The 21,744-nt window shown below is 46.9% G+C and overlaps 1 protein-coding gene across 1 annotated transcript in view; it reads left to right on the plus strand.

Annotated features, from left to right (window-relative positions):
- The window catches only part of TMC2 (transmembrane channel-like 2), a gene marked incomplete at its 3' end in the record, with an annotated part of 31,195 nt that extends 11,832 nt beyond the window's left edge, over positions 1 to 19,363 (plus strand). Inside the window, exons 9-18 of the mRNA XM_010292235.1 lie at positions 1,669 to 1,811; positions 3,312 to 3,459; positions 3,913 to 4,101; positions 5,603 to 5,782; positions 6,626 to 6,778; positions 8,099 to 8,227; positions 11,172 to 11,239; positions 12,210 to 12,449; positions 14,237 to 14,362; positions 19,285 to 19,363. Coding sequence (XP_010290537.1) covers positions 1,669 to 1,811; positions 3,312 to 3,459; positions 3,913 to 4,101; positions 5,603 to 5,782; positions 6,626 to 6,778; positions 8,099 to 8,227; positions 11,172 to 11,239; positions 12,210 to 12,449; positions 14,237 to 14,362; positions 19,285 to 19,363 — 1,455 coding nt within the window. The remainder of the gene's footprint in view (positions 1 to 1,668; positions 1,812 to 3,311; positions 3,460 to 3,912; positions 4,102 to 5,602; positions 5,783 to 6,625; positions 6,779 to 8,098; positions 8,228 to 11,171; positions 11,240 to 12,209; positions 12,450 to 14,236; positions 14,363 to 19,284) is intronic.
- Between the last annotated feature and the right edge of the window lie 2,381 nt (positions 19,364 to 21,744).

The raw sequence follows: 21,744 nt of genomic DNA on the forward strand, positions 1-21,744 counted from the left end.
TCAAAAAGCCAAAGGTTTTGGATTACAACCTGAGAAAACAAAATCACTAAGCGCCTTCCAGGAAAGTTACCTTTTACTTGGCTTTTTTCATTGCAACTCCCCCGCACACATTACACACACATAACACGCTATGAGCCCCACGCAGCCGTGCTGTGGTGTGCCAGCCACAGGCTTGCTGCATCTCCCCACATGGCTCAGCAGCACTGGCAGAACCACAGAACAAGAGGAAATGCCCTCAAGTTGCACCAGGGGAGGTTTAGACTAGAAATTAGGAAAAAGTTGTTTACTGAAAGAATGGTCAAGCATTGGAACAGGCTGCCTAGGGAGGTGGTGGAGTCACCATCCCTGCAGGTGTTCAAAAAACATTTAGACATGGCACTTTGGGACATGGTTTAGTGGGCGTGGTGGTGTTGGGTTGACGGTTGGACTTGATGGTCTTAGAGGTCTTTTCCAACCTTAATGATTCTGTGATTCTATGTACAGAGTTGTCTTGGACCTGTGGCACTGCACACAGTGCAGGGCAAACATGAAGCTAATGTGGCACCCAGGGATACCAAAGTTTCGTATTATGTATTATGAATAAAAAACCTACTGCTTTGGGGGATCTTAGTCTGATTGATTAAATGAAGGTGGTTAAACACTGGAAGAATGACACCAGAAAGGTTGCAAGATCTCCAACCTTGCATATTTTCAAAACTCAGCTGGACATGGCCCTGAGCCACAGCACTTAATTTTGAAACGGGCTCTGCTTTGAGCAGGGGGCTTGACTAGGTGATCTCCAGAGGCCCCTTCCCATGTAAATTATTCAATGTCTCTAAACAAGATCTATTACACTGCCTCTGATATAAGCTTCAAGTTATGTCTCAATTTTGGTTTTTCCAAAGGCTTGATCAGAGGGGAACTTGCTTAACTATCATGGCCAAACTAATCAACTACACTTAACTTACGAGCTGAAAGACAACAGGCAAAAAAAAGAGAAGTACGATATGCAATGATACACATCAACTTGGATGAGATATGACAGAAAAATAGGGAGATTGCTAATGCAGATTAGGAGATCTGCACACTTGTTGAATGCCCAAGGGTTTGCACAGCAAAAAATAGATCTACTTGAGACAACTTGGTTGATATTGTGTCTGAGCTCTGCTTTCCACAGAAAAGTAATGCTTTGATTTTAGTCTTTAGTTGTATCTGCTCTGCAGGTGGTAGCCAGCAAAAGGAACTAAACCTGCAGGGTACCGAGCATCAGCTGCCTCCTAGCTGAAAGGAAAAGTTTCATATCGTGGTGGGAAATCCCTTTGCTACAGCATTTCTGCAGGATCTGAGTGTTTGATACTGGCTTAGAGAAGCAGGTGGGCTACAGCCACAAAGAGCAATAAGGAGGTTTTTCTGGGAGGGATGAAACAGCAATGGATAAAAACTACATTTAGTTTTGAGCCAGCATCCTCTGACGTGCTCTCCTTCTTCTTCCCCTCTCTCAGGAGGATAAGCTCTTAGGAGGATGGATCTCAAAGGTGTCAGGACAGCAAACAGCCAAGAATGAGACACTAAAATTTTTTCCAAGTTGACTTTTCTTGTTTTAAATCTTCAGTTTTCACCAGAAATCTCTTTCCCGCAGAAGAAAAGCTGCACAGCTTACACGAAGGTTTGCTTTTGCTTTTGCTCCAGGGCTACATCAAATACTCGGCCCTTTTTTATGGCTACTACAACAACCAGCGGACAATTGGATGGTTAAAATACAGGCTACCGATGGCCTATTTCATGGTTGGGATCAGCGTGTTCGGCTATAGCCTGATGGTTGTTATAAGATCGTAAGTACGGTTGGCATTGCCCTCTCCGCAAAACCCGCCCAGATGTGTCTCACAGCTGGGTTCCCCTCCACGGGCAGGGCTCACGGCTCGGCCCAGCCTTGGCCGGGCGGACGGGGGAGCGTGGGGCGAAGGTGGCTGCATGCCTGCTGTGTTCATGCACTGGGCCTCAGCACCCACCACCCCGGCTCCGGTGGGCTGGGTGGACCTGGGCAGTCCTCTGCCATAACCACATGCTCAGGTGCATTATTCTGAATTGAACCCTCTCACCTCCTTCTCCAGCCCTCTTCTTCCTCCTATTCCTCCTCTCTGGGGGGACTCTTCCACCAAGATGACTACAGGGCCATCAAACAGGTGGATTTTGTACGTGAAGGAGGACTTTACTGACAGTAAATTTTAAAGGCTCTTTTTCCCATCCTTTCATTGCAAAAAACCATTCCTGAAAGCCAATGTGAGTCACACGGATGGTGCAAGAAACGAGCCAAAGGCTACCAGACTGCTTTTGATGTGTCCCCAAAACAATCAGCAGAGTTTTAAAGCAGGGCCCCAACCTCCATGCCCCTGGTGCACCGTCCCTGAGCATCGGTGAGGGCCCCGCAGCATGCCCAGGGCAATGAGGATGCAGCCGCTGCTGAGACGGTCTCTGCAAAGCCAAAAATACAATAAAAAAAACCCCCTCTGTCCCTGCCTGGAGGGCACACCATGCAAAGGTTTTCCTTCCTTTGCAAGAAAGAATAAGCCCATGGATTTGTATCGCTGCTGAAACAAGCCCTGTTGCTGTGCAGCAGAAAGAGCTTCTTGAGCCTTTGGCTGGAGTGGGACATGGGGATTTGCTGTACATTCGCCATGAAATTGCGGCATCTGTTGTCTCGCCTTCCTTGAGGGACTGGTGCTAGGAGCTCCAGTGGGAGTTACAGAAGGATTTCAGGGATCAAATAATAGAGAGGAAACAGCTGAAGCCATATCTGCTCCTATGCCGATTAACAAGAATAATCCTTTTTCTCTCCCTGCATGACCTGCTGCAAGTTCTTTGGCTCCAGCATTGTGCAGCTACCGAAGTCTCACTAAAACTCTGTGTCACGGTGGGTGTACTGGACTACACCAGTGGGCTTTGACTAAATTTAACTACCTAAAAGGTAGCCATAACCACATACTGTACCCTAGGACCCAGAGCACTGTAAATAGACTTTCTTCATGCGCTAGCTGGTGGACACAATCCTTAACCTGCTTTAATCACATATGCTAGGGTTTTTTCTACATTACTATTTTTAATACTAGACCTGCATAGCCCTGAAGACTTTGTTTGACAGTTCAGTCCTCCTTAAACATGAAGTCCAACAGCACGTGTTAGACAGTTGCACCCAAATCCCCAGAATGGTCACCCCGCTCCTTCCTTACCCACCAGCAATCCCAAGCCACTGGCACTGCTTTGCAAAGCTGAAGGACACGTGGTAGCTCTGTGAAACACTGTCTGACCTTGTCACCACACACGTCCTTACACAGGATGGCACGCAACGCCAATGAAAGTACAGCAGACGGGGACGATGACAACTTCATTTTCAGCTGGAAAATGTTCACCAGCTGGGACTACCTCATTGGCAACCCAGAGACAGCGGACAACAAGTTTGCGTCCATCACCACCAGCTTCAAGGTAACCCTACCCGTCATTTCTCTATCTGCTTCTGGGGATGCTCCCAGCACCTGCCATGGCAGAGGTTTAAGGGGAAACCTGGGTACCTGTGCAGCATCTCTCCGTACGAACAGGGTATGGCGCTGAACCATGGCAGCTCCAGCTCCCGCTCCCGTGCCCTGCGTCACCCTAACCCCCTTTTTTGGGTTTGAAAAAAAATTTGTTTTATTTCAGAGCGCAATTCCTCCACCACGTTCCCCTGAGACACAGCAGGCTGTTTGCCACTTGATGTATTTCAGTCAAACTGGGATGCCTGTATAAATCTCAATTTGAACTTAACACAAGCTACCAAGTTCAATGCAGCCAGAAGAGCACGGGATTGCATTTCATAGGGTGGAAAACTATCTGATGTTGCCTTAGGCTCAGTGCTGCGAGATACTCGCTCCAATTCTGTGACCACCCCTGTTTTTTCAGGAGTCTATTGTGGATGAGCAAGAAAGCAACAAGGACGAGAACATCCACCTGAGGAGGTTCCTGCGGGTTTTGGCCAATGTCCTCATCACGTGCTGCTTGTGCGGGAGCGGCTACCTCATTTATTTCGTGGTGAAACGCTCCCAGACATTTTCTAAAATGCAAAACGTTGGGTGGTATGAAAGAAATGAGGTAAGGGAACTTTGCTTCCAGTTTTCTGCTATGATGATTTGCCTTGGACATCAGCATAATCATTGCCACAGCTTGAGGACGGCATCCAAGGCAGAGGGATTCCCTACCAGGGCCCAGAAGTCCCCTTCAGTACTTTTGTACTTGTTTTAGCTGGGAAGCACATCAGTCTCACTGAGAGTTTCCAGGACAAATTAACAATTCCTGCAGAGAGAGGAAAATACCCTTACAATTAATCACAATAAAAGTCAATGGGTCTTCAGCACTTACAACACTGACCATTTTCTAAAGAATCTACTTCAAGTTGCATATTAATGCTTACAAACTCTGTTGTACCAGAAAGCTCTCTGGGTGTTAGAAACATCCACGACGATGCATAAAGCTAAACTCAGATCTTAATCATCCATCTTGATTTATGGGAATAAGATTTTAGAACCTACAGAAAAAATTCAATTGTCAAAATTTTCCTGTTTCTGATATTGCAATGAAAAGTTCAAATCTTGAAGCTCTTCACACATACACACACACACACAAACTGTTTCAACCTATGGAAAGGTTTAATTTCAATGTATACTACCTTATCATGTATTTATATATCAAAGCCAAATTAAATTCAAAGCCATGCATTTTCATAATTCCCTTAGAAAATATTAGCAAGACAGCACTTTCCTCTCAAAATGTTTTGATTAGTTTCAGTGAACCTTTCCCAAAGAAAAAAAAAAAATCCTATTTAACGGAAAAAAATAAAGTTTAGTGTCTGAGACTTTCCTGGCGATAACTGGAGCTCTGAATATATACAGCTCTGGGTACTGTTCCTTCTCGTGGAAAGAAAAGCATAAAAAACGAGACCTGTGAGTCAGAGCCTGCCAGCAGCCGTACAGACACAGTCATCTGCAGGCCAACAGGCATGGTAGGGCTGTAAAAAAAGAGGCTGTAAGTCATGGCTGAGCTAACACTGACTTGCCAATGACCTCACTGACCACAGCACGACTTAGCATGTCGCCCCATATAGAGGAACAAAAATACCACTAGGCTATATTTTCTCGAGCTGCAAAACTGAGCCCTTGACGTGTGTCCGTTCAAATCTGTAATTGCCTATTGCAAAAGCAAAGGTGCTGAACGTGGAAAACAAACATTAGCATCAACTAATTATCTTTATGCACACAAGCCAAGTCTTGCGCTTCCTCCAAAACTAAAAAAAGAACCTCGGAGCTGATGCAAGCAGTACTATGAGGGACTTGAGGAACCTAAATATTCATAAGTCTAAACTGACAGGGAACAAATTCTTCAGAGCTCATCCCTTTGAGATAACGGCAAAAGTGCTGCTGAAAGAGTAAGCTGAGCAACCCAGCCCTGAAGTCTGACGCTGTGCTCGCTTCAGCTCCCTCCCCTTTACAAATCCTTCAGAAGTCTCCAACCCGTTGCTGGCAGCCCCCGCTCTGCTCAAAGAAAGATAGCCGCTGTTGTGACTTTTAGTGCTAATCTTGTTTTCCTCACGTGGCAGGTTGAAATTGTGATGTCCTTGCTGGGCATGTTTTGCCCTCCACTGTTCGAAACCATTGCTGCACTAGAAAATTACCATCCCCGCATCGGGCTGAAATGGCAGCTGGGGCGGATCTTTGCGCTCTTCCTCGGGAACCTCTACACATTTTTGTTGGCCTTGATGGATGATGTCAATGAAAAAGTAAGAGCTGTGATGAAAAGCCACGGTCACTAGCGTTTTCCAGAGCCAAGGGTGAGCACAGCCCGTCCCCGAGGCCAGCAGGGTTGTTCACCCCCTTTGCAGCAGGCGCTCCCCCAATCCCCGGTCCTCAAGCTCTGGCTGCAGTGCCTCAGGGACACTCGCCGGCCAGAGGGGTTTCCAGAGAGTCTCCAGCTTCCCTTAACAGCCCTGAAAAGACAGTGGTTATTGTCTCCTATAAACATGGCATGTTAGGGTAATTCAATTTTTTTTTCTCCGTCTGGCACCGTTTGCAACTTCTGTTAATGCAGACCCCAAGGATATGGTTTATAATCCTCTTCCCCTGCCCTCCCCTCTTTAACATTATCCTGGTAGCGTGTTGCAGGCAGATAACTGCAGGAAAGGATAAATGTCTGATCCGCAGAAAAATGACTCTGTTTTAAGCTGAGAAGAGTTGGAGGAATCAGGGCGGTTTGCTCTGTCCTGAATAACGATGAAGAAAGTGAGGAAGGAGGACTGGGTGGAGGCTCCCTCTGTACTCAGTAGTCTTGAGGGAGGTTTGGCTCCTCCATGGGCAGGGAGCAGGCTACTAGTTCCCCAAAACTCATGGTGCCCCAATCTGCTTTCGGTCTGGAAGGGCGGCTGCTCCCCTGCTCCTGGAAAAAGGGAAGGAGTTTCTGTGCTATTGCCAGCACTGCAACTCTGTTGTAAGCAGATGCTTATAGGATGGCTGGTAGCTGGTAGTGAGGAGCGGGGAACCCAACACCTTGGATCTCTCCAAACACATCCTCTGGGACCCCTATTTCCTAACATTTTCGGCTGGGGGTGTATGTCTCTTCATTGCAGCTGGCTGAAGAGGATGTGGTGAAGAACATCACGCACTGGACACTGCTTGGCCACCACAACTCATCCGTGGGCAACGGCACCACCACCATTCCATCTCCCCTTGATCCTGCAGATGTGCCCAGGGGACCCTGCTGGGAGACAACTGTTGGCATTGTAAGAAATTATGTAGTAAATCTCTGGGCTGGTTTGGGGTGGGGTTTGTTGTTGTTGATTTTTTCTAGCATTTCCAGGCTTGAAGTTTTCCTGGCAAATGACCTCTCCTTCCCAGACTCTCACATAGCAGCACAAAGGCAGTATAAGTCCTTGGCTGCGGTTCTCAAGCCATGGTGGTGAAATCCCCAGCTGGAAGCGCCCAGGGGACACACAGCTCTGCGGCACTTGCTGTGAAGAGCACAAAAGGCCAGGTAGTCTGCAGCCATGCCTGCGTCATGTTTTCGTTCAGATCACAACTGCACGTTTGAAGCAAACCTGTCTCCTCCATTTATGCTGCATGAGTGAAACCCAACCAGAGGGCATTCCTCAAGGGAACTCCTGACACCTCACAACGTATAACACATCGTGAGGCCATGGGACGAGAGCAGAATTAGGCAAAATAACCCCCCTGAAATGCATGCGCGGTGGCTTTCGAGTCCTCGGAGTTTCACCCCACAAACCCATCCTGCAACCTTCACCTTGCACCAAGAAGTTCTGCTGACTATGCACAACTTAAGAAGTAAAAGCAATTATTTATTGGCTGATACAGATAGCTAAGGCTTACCAAGCTGTGATGCTACGCATTACTGTGTACAGCCAACGGGTCTTCACTAGCCAAGCGGTTTTCAGTGAAGAGGGGAAAGACCAGCCACCACCGCTCCTCGGAAGGGGATGATCCTCAGTGCAGCTGACCTCTCATTCTCCAGATCCTTGGTTTTCCCCCTCAGGCTTTCAAACCTTTTCTTGTAAGTGTTTTTCCTTTTGAATCCTTGGGACACCAGCTATCTCCATCCTATGAGTCTTACTCCTGCCTGCAATTTTACCCTTCTTGTCTTGCACATCTCCCCTCTCTACACTTCCTCACAGCTCGTTTACAACCGAGCAATTTCCTCAGGAGTCCACGTGAAGGTTATGGAGCTGAGCCGTAGCAGAACTACACACAGTCAAAATTACCCTCAGTGTATGTATGTTTTACACCAGCATTATTGCAGCTTTAACATTTTGCTTCTGCTTTATGTGCTGACACAACATATAGCGCAGTCAATAACACCAGCAGCAACTATCAGGGCTAATGGCTGTAGCGGATCTCGTGGTTCCCAAGCACAGAGGTAAAGCTTAGGCACTGCTGAACGTTTGAAAACAGGCAGGCATTTTGCTCATGGCATGCTTTTCTGAAGGTTACTGTCTTATAAAGACAAATGGCTTAATAAAAAAATACAGTCCTGAGTGTGCTACTGAAATTATAGGAGCTAAATGGTTTTTCCTTGTTTTAAATTGCAGGAGTTTGTAAGGCTCACCGTGTCTGACATCTTGGTGACCTACATAACCATCCTGGTGGGAGATTTCATCCGAGCTTGCTTCGTCAGATTCGCGAATTACTGCTGGTGCTGGGACCTAGAGGCTGGATTTGTAAGTCAGTGTCATATAGCTGAGAAGCCAGAAGTAATTTAAGGCCATTTGGTCAAATGCTACAAACAGATTGGTTCTGAATGCTTCCAGTGGTCCTCTGGTCTCGTCTGATAATTTAATTGGTGTGGGTAGTTTCTGCATCACATCTCTGGGTCCATCAGTTCCATCCCAGAGAGAACCCTGCAAAAATGGGTTCCCACCTCTGAACTTTAAAACATGGAGTTAATGAATCTCTTGTTCATTCAGTTGTTATAACCCCAAACCTTTGGGCCCTTCTATACCTCTTCTCAAAGCCCCAGACCTTCCTGTTCGTTGCCCACCCCACAGGCAGCAGCACACTTTACTCACGGCACCGTCTTTTGATCGATGCTGGAAGCTGGTGTTACTTCTGCTGCCGTGGAGCGAGGAGCGTTTGCTTCCCTCCTCACATAATAAATAACACACAACAGCGCTGGACTTTCTGGTATTCATAAAGGCTACGTTACCAAAGCAGCCAGTACCAGAGCTGCATGAATACAGAAGAACATAATAAAAAAAAGTCCATTGTTTCACATAAGACGTGACAAAACCAGATGGATTCATACAGAGATAGAAATACCTTGCAAGATTGCAGTTATAGCAGTGCACCAGCTGCCTAGCTGCCATACCCGGAGGGTTTCTAGGAGGGGTCTGGAGAAGAGCAAAGAGGAGGGCTTTGCAGGTGTCTACAGGGACCTGGTCAAGCAAGGACAATTGGGGCACAACAGGCATTTTGCTGCTTGTGGAGTTCTTTGTATTTCTTCTGGGTGAGGCAGAGGACATTCCCCAGAGCGGCCAAAGGATTTGGGAGTTCAGAGGACCCCCTCGGCAGCCAAACAGCACGAAATTACTCCTACTGCGTGTGCTTACAGATCATGATCCTGTTGAAGCTTCTGGTTTCTTCCACCTAGACATGTCCTGCTCTCACTTTGTTAGCCACCTTTGATTTTTCCCGCCCCCCCACCCCCACCCCGAGCTTTCCTCAAAACAACCTTTAGAAATACCACATGGGATTTTCTTCATTTTTAAGATCTCCATTGTACAAATAGCTGGAAGTGTCTTCTGTCCTGCAGGTACTCCTTGATGTGTTAAAAAAACAAAAACAACCAAACCACCATTTCCTGGACATCCACCCTCCACCTCTCAGTGAAATTTTTAAAAGCTGCTTTAGGGCTTATTCTGCACTTCCCTCTCTCCTTTCCCTTGGCATTTGGCATCAGCCCAGGCAGGCTGCAAGGCGATATTGCACTGAGAAACAAACCCCATTCAGCATCTGCCAGGGATGACCGGACTAACACCCTCCAGCAGGTCTGCTTTTGCACATGAGCAGTCCAACCCAGGGAGCTCAGAAGGAGCAAAGCGAGGCCCTTATTTATTAGGGCTAAGTAGTATCATTAATTTGCAGCCCATAACGTGGGCAGCACTAGAAAGTTGGCACTCTGCAATCTGGCAAAGGCAAAACTCTTGTGCCAAGTGGCTCCCACAATAGCTACTGAAAGAAGAAAGCACCGTGGGCTTCCCTCCTCTTTTTCTCATCTTTGGGAGATTCACGTATTCTTCACGGTGCTGTGTGTATTACTCCACTGGTAGTCAAGTAGGAGTTGGGTTTTTTTTTTTTCCCTTGTCCCAGTAATGACAAAAGGAGTGAAAGATGGTTTGATAACAGCCATCTAACCCAGCGTAGCCATGGGCACCAGCACAACTGTATAGGTGTTTTTCTAACGTATATACTGAAAAAGTCTCTTCTTTAATCTGGCCTTCTCACACAGAAGTACTCAAGGCAGAGAACAGCAGGCACTGAAAGTTGTCTTTATTTTCATGGGAAAAAGAAGCCACTATTAACCTCTAGTTAAAGATTTGAAGTAGAAATGGACCGGAATCAAGAGAGCAAAGAAAACAATGTTTGCACCCATCTCTTCCCAAAGCTGTGAGCAGTCAACTAAGCAAGACCCTGACTAGGCTCCTTTTGAGTTTTCAGCATAAAAGACAAACATCTTAAACCTCAACTTTATGAACTGCTGACAGTATTAAGCACATGCAAATTGCGTGAAAAACAGACATACTGCACAGGACATTTCAAACATATAAGGGCATCACTCATCATTTCTTAGAACCGTGTTTTCTGCATTACAGTAAAAAAAATATTTTTTCAAGAAATTGTAAAAGAAAAAACTTTACACATAGTTTAATCTGCCAAAAGTCATCTAAGTTTTGTGTGCACAAAAGCAGATATATGTAAAAGAAACAGTAGCTTCATCATAGGCAAATCTAGCAGACTAATAATTTATAAAACAACAAATACTGCCAATAGATTAGACCAGCCTGTTCTGGGCTTACCACCGTTAGCACCCACAGCAGACAGGTTGCTCCACATGAAGCAGTGTTTTAACTGCTGGCTAGCACAGAGCAAAGTGCCACCAGATACCCATCAGGTCATATATTCCCTCATATTTCTCCCCCTTTGCCCTCTGTTTCTGTTCTTCAGCAGCCTGCCGCTGCAAGACCTGGGGACATGGATATATCTGGCGTAGCGTTTGCCCTCCAGCTCATCATTATCACCGTTTAAACATTCAATATTTTACCAGGGTGGAACTGTAAGTCCATAGCCAGCCACACCAGCTGGAGCACAAAACCTAGTCCCGTGCCACAGCTCCTTTGCTTTATGTTAGCAGGGAGATAGAAACCCAGAGCCACCCTAAGCACCTCCATATATCTTTCCAATTTTCAGCAAGCCAAGAGAGAAGCAGCAGCCCACAGCATGGCAATTCCAATTTTGCTTTCACCGCGCTAATTCTGGTCATTCAAGCAGCATGCACGCAGTGGGAGCCCTCCCAGTAAACCCAGCTTCAAATAAGCACCCTTACACCCAGCAGCAAATAGCAGGTACCTCTAGCAACAACATACTCTGCTTTCTTTCCCCATGCAGCCATCCTACGCAGAGTTTGACATCAGCGGCAACGTTTTGGGTTTGGTCTTCAACCAGGGAATGATTTGGTAAGATATTTCCTTTTTTCTTTCGTTTTTGTTGGGCTTGGTTGTTTTTTTTTTAGGGTTGGTTTTTGTGGTTTTGGTTTTGTTTTTTTTTTTTTTTTTTTTTTTTTTTTTTGCATTATTTCGGTAACCTGCCAGCAGAGTTAGAAAACTTCCAAGCCAGCTAGAATAAAACTTTGGGGTTTGGTTTCTCCAATTGCTCAGCTTCCTGTGCTTACCTATAAAAGTGGAAATTTAAAAATGCCGGCTTACTCGTCCAAGAGGAGTAGCAGTGGCGTGAGATCTGTCACACAAACCCTGCCCCACGCTCGTTTTTATAAGGTCTTTTTTTTTTCCAGTGGCAAAAATGTATTAAGATGGTACATGTGCTGGGGGAAGAGACCAGAAAGGGGTCTGGGGGCACCGCGAGCTTACACGTCAGTGCAAGGGTGGGCACGGAGCCGGCAAGAGCAGGTTGGGCAGGAGGGGCATGTCCCAAAACTGCCCCAAGGGAGGGCAAACAGGAGTTGCTCTGTGCTGCTGTGGCAGCACCAGGTGCACCAGGCAACAGCACAAAGCACCCTCACCTCCTCCGGGAGCAAGTGGGGGTTTTTTTGCCGTGGGTTGACAATTTCTGCCTGTTCCCCTACTAAAACATCTCTGCAGATTTAAGGGAGGTCTCTCCCTGCTAGTTACATTCACCTGACATTTTCCAAGCTATCTCCAAGTGATTTTTGTCACAAACTGAAAATATTTGCTTGCAAACCCTGAGGGGCCCGAGACCTCGCTGCTCCTCGATGCATGGTTGCCGGACCCTAACACGGATGCGGGCGGCTTCTCCGCGGGGACCACGGGGGTAGCGCGAGCCAGCCCGCTCGGACTTCATTCGTCGGCAAACTTGCCACCACATGAACGCTTGTTTTCCTCCTCCTGAAAATAAAAAACCTTCCAGTCCGTCAAAAAATAGCACCTGTCCTTCTCCTTTTCTTTTCAGGATGGGATCCTTTTACGCACCAGGGCTCGTGGGTATAAACGTGCTGCGCTTATTAACCTCCATGTATTTTCAGTGCTGGGCTGTGATGAGCAGCAATGTCCCTCACGAACGGGTCTTCAAAGCGTCCAAGTCTAACAATTTTTACATGGGACTTTTGCTGTTGATCCTGTTCCTCAGCCTCCTGCCTGTGGCTTACACCATCATGTCCCTGCCTCCCTCCTTTGACTGCGGACCCTTCAGGTACGAGCAAGACACCAAAAAGCCATTTTTCTGCTCTGATACACGGGGTTATTTTCGCGAAGTTGGAAGGCCTGGACGCCAGCAGAGATGGTGAGGTGCCTCTATTCTCTCTCTGGTTAAACCCTTCACCGTGTGAGGCATCAGGCCATGCCCAGCTGCGGGGTGCCCGCGGCTCCCGCCTGCTGCTCTCCAGCGGGCTCTGAAGACCCGGCTGCCTTGCCTCCTCTGCGACGCGCTCCCTGCTCTTCCCCAGCGCGCACCGGTGGAAGCGCCGCAGGACGGCAGGGCCGGGACGGCGGGGTGCAGCCCCCAGTAAAAAAAAAGAAAGAAAAAATAAGAAAAAAAAAAAAAGAAAGAAAAAAAAGCAGCAGGAGCACCCCTAAGGCTCTCCGGAACATTGTGGGGGCAAAACAGGTCCAGAGCCTCCTTCTAAGGCCTTCCATAGAATCAAGAACTCCCACGGCACAAGATGTATTTTACGTGTTGAATTTTGTTGGAAAATAGCAGGAAATGGATAGGCCTGAAACTTAAGAGTTGCAGCTTTTTTTTTTTAAATTAGGACAGAATCAGCACTGCACAGAGCATTCAGTGGACCAGATTAACATGCCAATAAAGTCTAATTTGATTGAGTAACGCCATTTCCTGGGCCTGCTGAGTCTGACTCAGCAAGGAGCCAGCTTGGAACAAAATGTTCCTGCAGATGCACTGTTTTAGGTTATCCACTTGCTAATGGAGAATGACAACATGAAGCTAAAAGACCCAGGGGAGAAGGCAAGAGACCAAAATTCCCCTCAGTTCTACAACAAGGACAGGTGTCAATGAGCAATGTCAGAATAACTGACAAGAAACTCGTTGCACGCACACTATCATTTGGAGATGACTAATCTGCAACGTGAAAGAGCTATTTCAGTTCCCAATCAACCCTTCAAAAGCCACTCAGCCTGATTCAGACCCTTGGCACACCTCTCAGCTCGACTGAAAGCTCTGCTCTCCTGGGCTTGAGGCAGCTGATGAAGTTGGGATACCCTTTAGCCAAGGTTGTCTTTATTGACTCTCCCCACCAGGACAGAGTCCAACACCTTCCTGAGTGTTGGACTGCAAGATCCCAGGAGGCAACAAGCCTAAATATGAGGAGTAGCACACATAGAGTTGAATTCACAGACCCAGAGATGCTGGGGAGAGAACAAGGTCAATTACATAATCCAGCCTTTTACAGATTTGTTCTCCTTTCATACAGAATACTCTCATCTGCTTTATCAATCCGGTTTGAAATGACTCTTTCACTGAGTTTCCTATTAAGCAATAATCAGAGCTTGCTATTTTTGTCATTACTCAGCAGCTCTTCCAGTTGGCTCATTATTTCAGAAAGCTGGTATTTGCATATAGAAAGTCATCTGTACCATGAAAAGGCCATACTTAACAAGATATTGATCAGAAATGTACAATTACTGCAATCTGTAGGTTTTTAGAGATTTCAGAGGGGTCAAGAGTCAGAACTCATAAGGGAGCTGCATATGGAAATAAATGTATTAACTCCAGGAACAAGTTGGCCTAGGAAAGGTTATTCTTATAATCAATGGGGGGTGGGAGTAGGGGGTGTGGGGTGTGGAATGGATGGACCAATAGGTAATTTAAAATTAAGGCATTTCAAAATCCTTGGTGGCCAACAGCAAATTGATGCTCACTGAAAGAGAGAAGAAACATGCTACTTAGCATTGTTAGATTAGGAGCTGGTTTGTCCCTCGAGAGAATACCTACACTCCTTAACTGGCTGTTTGTCTTTCCAGTGGAAAGAAAAGGATGTATGAAGTCATTCAAGAGACCATCGAGCTCGATTTCCCACTTTTTGTTGCCAAGATCTTCAGCTATGTGGCAAATCCAGGACTGATCATACCTGCAATTCTGCTCATGGTGTAAGTTTTCCTTGCAATATTACATATTTCATACCTGGCTAGAGGGAGGAGGTTGAAAAAAAATAAAATGCTGGGATGTTAGTGAGGTCTAAATACAGCTTTGGCCGAGATAACAGACTGCATCAGGGCAAACACGTGCTCCCTACCCCCCTCACCTTTGCCCAACCCAATTTCCCAAAATTTAATTACCTGACCCAATTAAGCACAACTTTGTAGATGAAACATGTTGCTGACAGAGGCCTTGTGGCTATCAAAGCTGTCACAGCTTCCATATGAAAAATTTTCAGTAGCTACCAGGAAACAAACGGACAGTCTCAGCCTGGTGCCTTTTGGAAATGCAATTTCTGTCACAGCTGGTGGTATTTACAGCACTGCCAAGCCAGGGCATCCAAAAATTACACGTTCCAAAAATATGAAGAGGTGTGGGTTTTGTTTGGGTTGTTGGTTTTTTTGGTTTTTGGTTTTTTTTTTTTTTTTTTTTTTTTTTTTGGAGGGTGTCCAAATAATACATCTGGAATTTGTTTCAGTGCTGTCTGATCATTTCAGTTTGAAACCACACTTAAATCCCTAGCACCTTCAGCAGCACCAGGACCAGGGCAGTTCTCTCTTTTCTTTTTGAAAAAGATATTTTTGGCATTGTTCTCGAGGCTCCAATAGCTATCAAAATGAGTGGGAGAGCTGTGGCCAAATTTCATAGGCAGCTCTGAACGCTCCAAATTAAACAGTGGGAGACAGGGAGAAGAGGGCTGGGGAGCATATTACATATGCTTGCCTGCTCCGACTCTTCCTTGGGCATTCACACACATTGGAGATGGGCCTCTAGGCTGATCCAGTACAGCCACACTTGGGCACTGTGATCCTTCATTCTGAATAGGTTACACTGAAGATAATGCCATTAAATTAAATCAACTACAAGTTCCCATGTTACAAAGTTTCTGAAAATCCCAGTTAAACTGAAAATGACCTGTCATCCCTCTACCTACCTCAAACTATTCACTCATTTTAACCTGAATAAAGATGACGAGATACCGTAACTCACATAGATACCATAACTTGCACTTCTACACTTAGAAGAATCAGATCAGATACCCGCAGGAGACAAGAAGCCTCACGCTACATCCCTGGTATGGCCAAGCATATTATGGAGTTAGAAGCTCCATTGCTGTGGGCTTGGCAGTAGCGCTAGCAGGTGCTGCCACGAATGCGAGATGAAGACTGCAGAACAAATCCACCCCAAATAGATGATCTTTACAAAAGGGCTGTGGCTCAGGTTTCTGAGGCTTTGATGCAACCCTCCAAAAGAGGTGGGGGGAGAGATGCAGATCTTTGAAAATAATGTTTTGTTCAGTGACAATCTCCTGCCCTTACCTCCACTGACTGCCGGGATAGGGAACAGCACAAATCCAGTTTATCTGCCAAAGATACACCTTTTATCACCCCTTCCCAGTCTGGGCTATTCCCACACCACAGCCTTCCCAACTGTCCGTCTCTCCTCGAGACACCATTTTGTCTCTGCCCCGATCCCCTCTGCAAACTGAGAGATAACCTATGTCCGCATTACCGAAAACATCCTCGCTTCCCACCCAGATACACTGCCCGTGTGGTCTTTGCAGATATCAGATATTTGTGATTTCCAGTCGCTAAGCTCCCGAGAGAGTCACAGCCCTAAAAAAGTGGTTGCCCCCAGGGTGCCTGGACAAGTCAGCCCTACAGCCCCTCGCATGCCCCAAGAGCACCGGGCATCTGCGGGAGCACAGCTCGCCGTGTGCACCCAGACCTTCCCTGGGATAACCCCAGACAAAAATCACTGCTACTGTACAAGGGTGTTTCCTAAGGCTTGGGTCCTTTTCTCCTCTCAGGAGCTTTTCAGTCGAAGGAACAACATTTAGCACATCCCCAGTTCCTGCCTTCTCCCTGAAAGTCTTCAGCTTCTGCCGCTACCTGCACTGGGGTGCAGGCAGGTAGACAGGCTGGAGCTAGTCCTTATGCTGATCCCCGTCCAGCTTGCTAAGAGATTAAAACCACAGAAATGCAAAAGCTTCATTTGGTCCTCATGAGCAGAGAGACAGCAGCTTTCAAAGTAGCAGGCAAGGCAACCTACAATGCAGCCTAAATTAAAAAAAGCCTGAAAAGAGACAGACAAGTAGATCATACATGGACAGTGTTGATTTTGATGGCAGACACTTTTTTTTTGAGTGTTTGCTGCTTCTATGGACTGAATTAAGTCATTTTCTCTAGCCAGGATAATCTTTTTTCCATGTGCAATCCAAAATGCCTGTTCCATTTATTTCTGTTCTTGCCTTCTGGTCCCAAATCATGCTGGGGTCCAGCAGGTGACATGAGTGTCAAACTTACTGTCCTGTTCCTAGCTGCCCAAGGACAAGGGAAAAAGGAAATAAAGAGCAAGAAGAAGCAGAGCACATAACCTAAACCCACTTGGGTCACAGCAGGATTTCAAGCCATGGCTTGCAGGGCTTCCTAGCAGAAGCTGGAAGCACCTTACTGCATCAAGGAGGAGGAGAAAAAGATTAAAAATTACTGTGCAGGCTAGGGAAGGACAGTGACCCACACTCTCTCCCCAGCTCTGGGGAAGGAGTAAATCAGAGAAGAGGGGTGCCAGGGCCGCGCAGCAACCATGCTAAACAGCTCAAGCACAAGGGTACATACCCAGGCTCATTTTAGAGGCGAGTAGCTCTAAAGCAGCCCATGGAAAGTGATAAACTCCATTTGTTAATGCTTACTCGATTTCCCGGGAAAGCTTACAGCTCCTCGTGCTGCTGCTTACCGTCAGACTAGGACCTGGCTTTGCTCTGCCTTTTCTGGGAACCAGCACTAGCAGTGTGAATTAGGAATTCAAAAGCAAATCCAGGCACGCCCGTAGGACCTGTCCAGGACACTGGCACGCACCTTGGAGGATCACCCTGGCTGCTTCAGCTTTGCTGAGGCTTGGCCTGAACAGGCCAGTCCAAATCTGCCTGACTACCTGCAGATTTGGACTGCGGCAAAGGCATCCCCCAGATCCCCTTTCTGTGGCACTGCCCCTTTCCCCTCTCCCTCCCAAGACCCCTTAAGGACAGTTCAAACCTGGACAAATTCAACCTCCCTTGAGCAATAAAGCTGCAATACATCAAGGACGGAGAAAACTCATGCTTAGCCTGCAGACAGGCTGGGCTTGTATCTCACAGTGTTTGGGAGAGGGACCTGGTGAGTTCACAGCTTCCCATCGATGCCCCGTTAAACACAGGAGTCTGCAGCAGAGGAAGCTCTGGTGGTTGAGACGATGCTGGCTGCTAAAGCAGAGCATGAGAAAGGACTGAAAAAGGAACGGAAATGGATTTGCTCAGTTACTCAATGAACTTGAGAAGGCAGCTTAGCAACAGAGTGCATGGCATCCCAGCTGGCTTTGAATAGGCAGATCTAGTTATCTTTATGAAAACAGGGGTGTTCCAGGCACTTATGTCCTGGCTGGGCACCAGAAAAATGGCAGAGCAGCCCCAAAGCCCTGATTACAAAGTAATATTCCTAGGCAATGAGTTTGATAACACAGAAGAAACAAAACTATCACGTCCTTACAGAACAACAAAAATAACAATTTCCAAGAAGTTTTTGCAGGGCAGAGCCCAGACCACCAAGACTGAGGTTTGGGTTAATACTAGGCAAAAGGAAGCAAATGTGTTTCCTCTAGGCAGACACCTGCAAAAAGCCTTCAAGAAAGGCCATCCTAAGTACCCCTTCCTGATCTCCCACCTGGAAACCAACATGCCAGTACACAGTGCCTTGCTGGGCTTAGAGTCAGGTACTCTGCTGACAGAACTCTCAAGCCTGGTTTTAGGATGCTGAACCTAGGCCAGAGCCGCACAAGTTGAACTGCCAGGAAACCTTTTTTCAGTCTGCCCTTTCTTTGCCTTTTACAAGAGAATTTTCTACTTCACTTAAAAAAAAAAACAAAAACAAACAAACAAAAAAAAACCCAAAACCAACTATAGTAGTGAACTGAATGGCTGGTGCTTTTTCTGGGAATGGCTCAGTCACTGAGCAGATGATGTTTATAATTTAGAAGAATAAAAGCACTCTACAAAAGCAGGAGGAGACATTTTTGACAACCAAAATATTACTGGCTGGCGAGTGGCAGCGGTGGCAAGAGAGCCCCAGATGCTTGAACATGTTTTAAAACACGTGCCTCCCTGTGCGCCAAAGGCTGGCTGCCAGCACGCCCGCTCCTATCCCACTCGCCTTTCAGTTCCCTCCAGCTTGGCTTGGTTCTCCCCTAGCCTTGGCGTGCCCTTTTTGCAGAATAGTGGTTCGAAACAAAAGCCAGTGACTCTGCTCCGACCCGGCGTCTGCTTGCCCTTGGCTCCCGTCTCCACTTTCTCCCAACAACCCCTTCCCGGGATGCAAGGAGCAGCTGGTCCTGGCCAAGTGGGAAGGAGGATCATGCCTTGAGCAACGTGCCTTTTAGGGTTCAGGGCCCTGCTCTGCCACCACTTTCCTGGCTTCCTGGTTTTTTCTAAGCTCCCTTGTGTAACCTGGAGCCTGTTTTGTCTCCCAGGCCAGGGTTTTCTTTTGAGCCATGGCAGAAAGCTATGTGTTTTATCAGCTGAGCTGGGTTTCAAGGCTGGTGCCTAGTTTCACCAAGGCTGGTGGAAAGGAAGCAGAGGGAGCCCATGGCCAACCAAGGTGGAGGCAGGAGAGCAGGATGGTCATTTTTCTTCTCTTTGTACAGAACTGGCTCAGCCTATCTTAGCTGACCATGCTATGAGGCTGCCTGAATTTTTTCTAAGCCTTGAGCCTTAGAGGCAGTTTGGAGACAGCTGATGGGAAAACTAAGTATTAGAAGATAGGCAGAAATTAAGCATCACCTCCTTGTGAAACTTTCTCTCTCCCCTGATCCCATCACTACAGCAACGCATTTGTTTTTGTAGCCTCGCCATCTATTACCTAAACGCTGTGGCTGAAGCATACCAGCGTGCCAATGCAGAGCTGAAGAAGAAAATGCAAATGGTAAGTATTCATAGAACCATAGAATAGTTTGGGTTGAAAGGGACCTTTAAAGGTCATCTAGTCCAACCCATTGCAATGAGCAGGGACATCTTCAACTAGGTCTGGTTGCTCAGAGTCCTATCCTACCTGACCTTGAATGTTTCCAGGGATGGGGCATCTACCACCTCTCTGGGAAACCTGTGCCAGTGTTTCACCACCCTCATTGTGAAAAATTCCTTCCTTAGATCTAGTCTAAATCTACCCTCTTTTAGCTTAAAACCATCACCCCTTGTCCTATCACTACAGGCCCTGCTAAAAAGTCTGTCCCCATCTTTCTTATAAGCCTCCTTAAAGGACTGGAAGGATTGCAATAAAGTCTCCCCAACTCTCTCAGCCCTTCTTCATAGGGCAGGTGTTCCATCCCTCTGATCATTTTTGTGGTCCTCCTCCAGATGTGCTCCAGTAGGTCCATTTCTTTCCTGTGCTGAGGGCTCCAGAGCTGGATGCAGTACTCCAGGTGGGGTCTCCCCAGAGCAGAGTAGAGAGGCAGAATCACCTCCCTTGACCTGCTGGCCATGCTTCTTTTGATGCAGCTCAGGATACAGTTGGACATCCATGCTGTGAGCACACATTGCAAGCTCACGTCCAGCTTTTCATCCAGCAGTACTCCCAAGTCCTCCTTCTCGGCAGGGCTGCTCTCAATCCCTTCATCCCCCAGCCTGTATTGATACAGGGGTTGCACTGACCCAGGTGCAGGACCCTGCACTTGGCCTTGTTGAACCTCATGAGGTTCACATGGGCCCGTTCCTTGAGCTTGTTCAGATCCCTCTGGATGGCATCCTGTCTCTCAGGTGTATCAACCGCACCACTCAGCTTGGTGTCATCTGCAAATTTGCTGAGGGTGCATTCGATCCCACTATGTCATTGATGAAGCTATTAAACAGTACCAGTCCCAACATGGACCCCTGAGGGACACCACTCATCACCAATAGCCTTGCTGGCTGTCTCGAACCTCCTCCCTGTCCTCCATGTGCCTTAGCATAGCTTCTAGGAGGATCTGCTCCATGATCTTCCCAGGCACAGAGGTGAGGCTGACGGGTCGGTACTTCCCAGGGTCCTCCTTGTTACCCTTTTTTAAAATTGGGTGCAATGTTTCCCTTTTTCCAGTCTCCAGGGTCTTCACTTGACTGCCGTGACTTTTCCAATATCATGGAGTGTGGCTTGGGAACTACATCAACCAATTCCCTCGGGACTCTAGGATGCATCTTATCAGGTCCCACAGACTTGTGTATGTTCAGGTTCCTCAGGTGGCCTCGAACCTGATCTTCTCTTACAGTGGGAGGGACTTTGCTCCTCCAGTCCCCATCTTGCAGTCCATCCACTTGAGAGGTGTGGGAAGAGACACTGCCAGTGAAGACTGAGGCAAAGAAGTTGTTGAGTACCTCGGCCTTCTCTTCATCCATTGTTACCAGTTTGCCAGTTTTGCTCATCAAGGGGGGTATGCTTTCTTTGGGCTTCCTTTTCTGGCTGACATACATATAGAAGCCCTCCTTGTTATTCTTTGCATCTCTTGCCAAATTCAGCTGTAGCTGTGCTTTGGCCTTCCTGACCCCATCCCTACACAGCGGGCAGTGTCCCTGTACTCTTCCCAGGGTACCTGTCCCTGCTTCCACTGCCTGTGGAAATATTGATTGGCAAATACCTGTAAGCATTGATTTGACAAAGCCATCTTTGAAATACCATGCACTTCAAGTTTGATGTGCAACATACGCTTTTAAATTGCTCTTCACTTCTGAACACATTAGTGACACAAGGTGAAGACACATTTTATCCTTGTTCAGTCCTCTCTGATGGCATTTAATGGCTAATTGCAAAGAGTGGTCACATCCCATAATAGGCTGCTATTTCATACATCAAAACTACAGTGAGTTTTCCCATAAACTGCACTTTCCACTTACAAAGATAAGTTACCTCAAAGTTCAAGTAATGTTTTGGAGCCTGAGATTTCCCAGGGACAATGGTAAGCCCATCAAAACCACAGCCAGATTTTGTGCAAGCTGAAGAGCAAACAGACATAAATAACAACATGGCAATAACATTTTTACCAGTAATTCTCAAAGCACTTTACAAAGGAGGCTGGTGTCTGTCTCTGCCATGCAGATAGCAAAAGCAAGATACAGACAGATGCAATGACTTGAATTCGCAGGGTAGGATTTGGACCTCATGATATCCAGAACTGGGAGAGGTTGCAACATGTAGAGGACCATAATGCAGGGACCCCAAACTAATATGAATTAGGTCTGGCAGCAGAACACCTGCAAAAGCGCAGCTCTACTCAGATGATGAGTCTCAACGAGAAACAGCAAAGGTGTCGTGCTTCCAGGGCCTGTGCAATGCCACAT

This window comes from Phaethon lepturus, unplaced genomic scaffold, assembly GCF_000687285.1.
Source record: "Phaethon lepturus isolate BGI_N335 unplaced genomic scaffold, ASM68728v1 scaffold14428, whole genome shotgun sequence".
NCBI lineage: Eukaryota > Metazoa > Chordata > Aves > Phaethontiformes > Phaethontidae > Phaethon > Phaethon lepturus.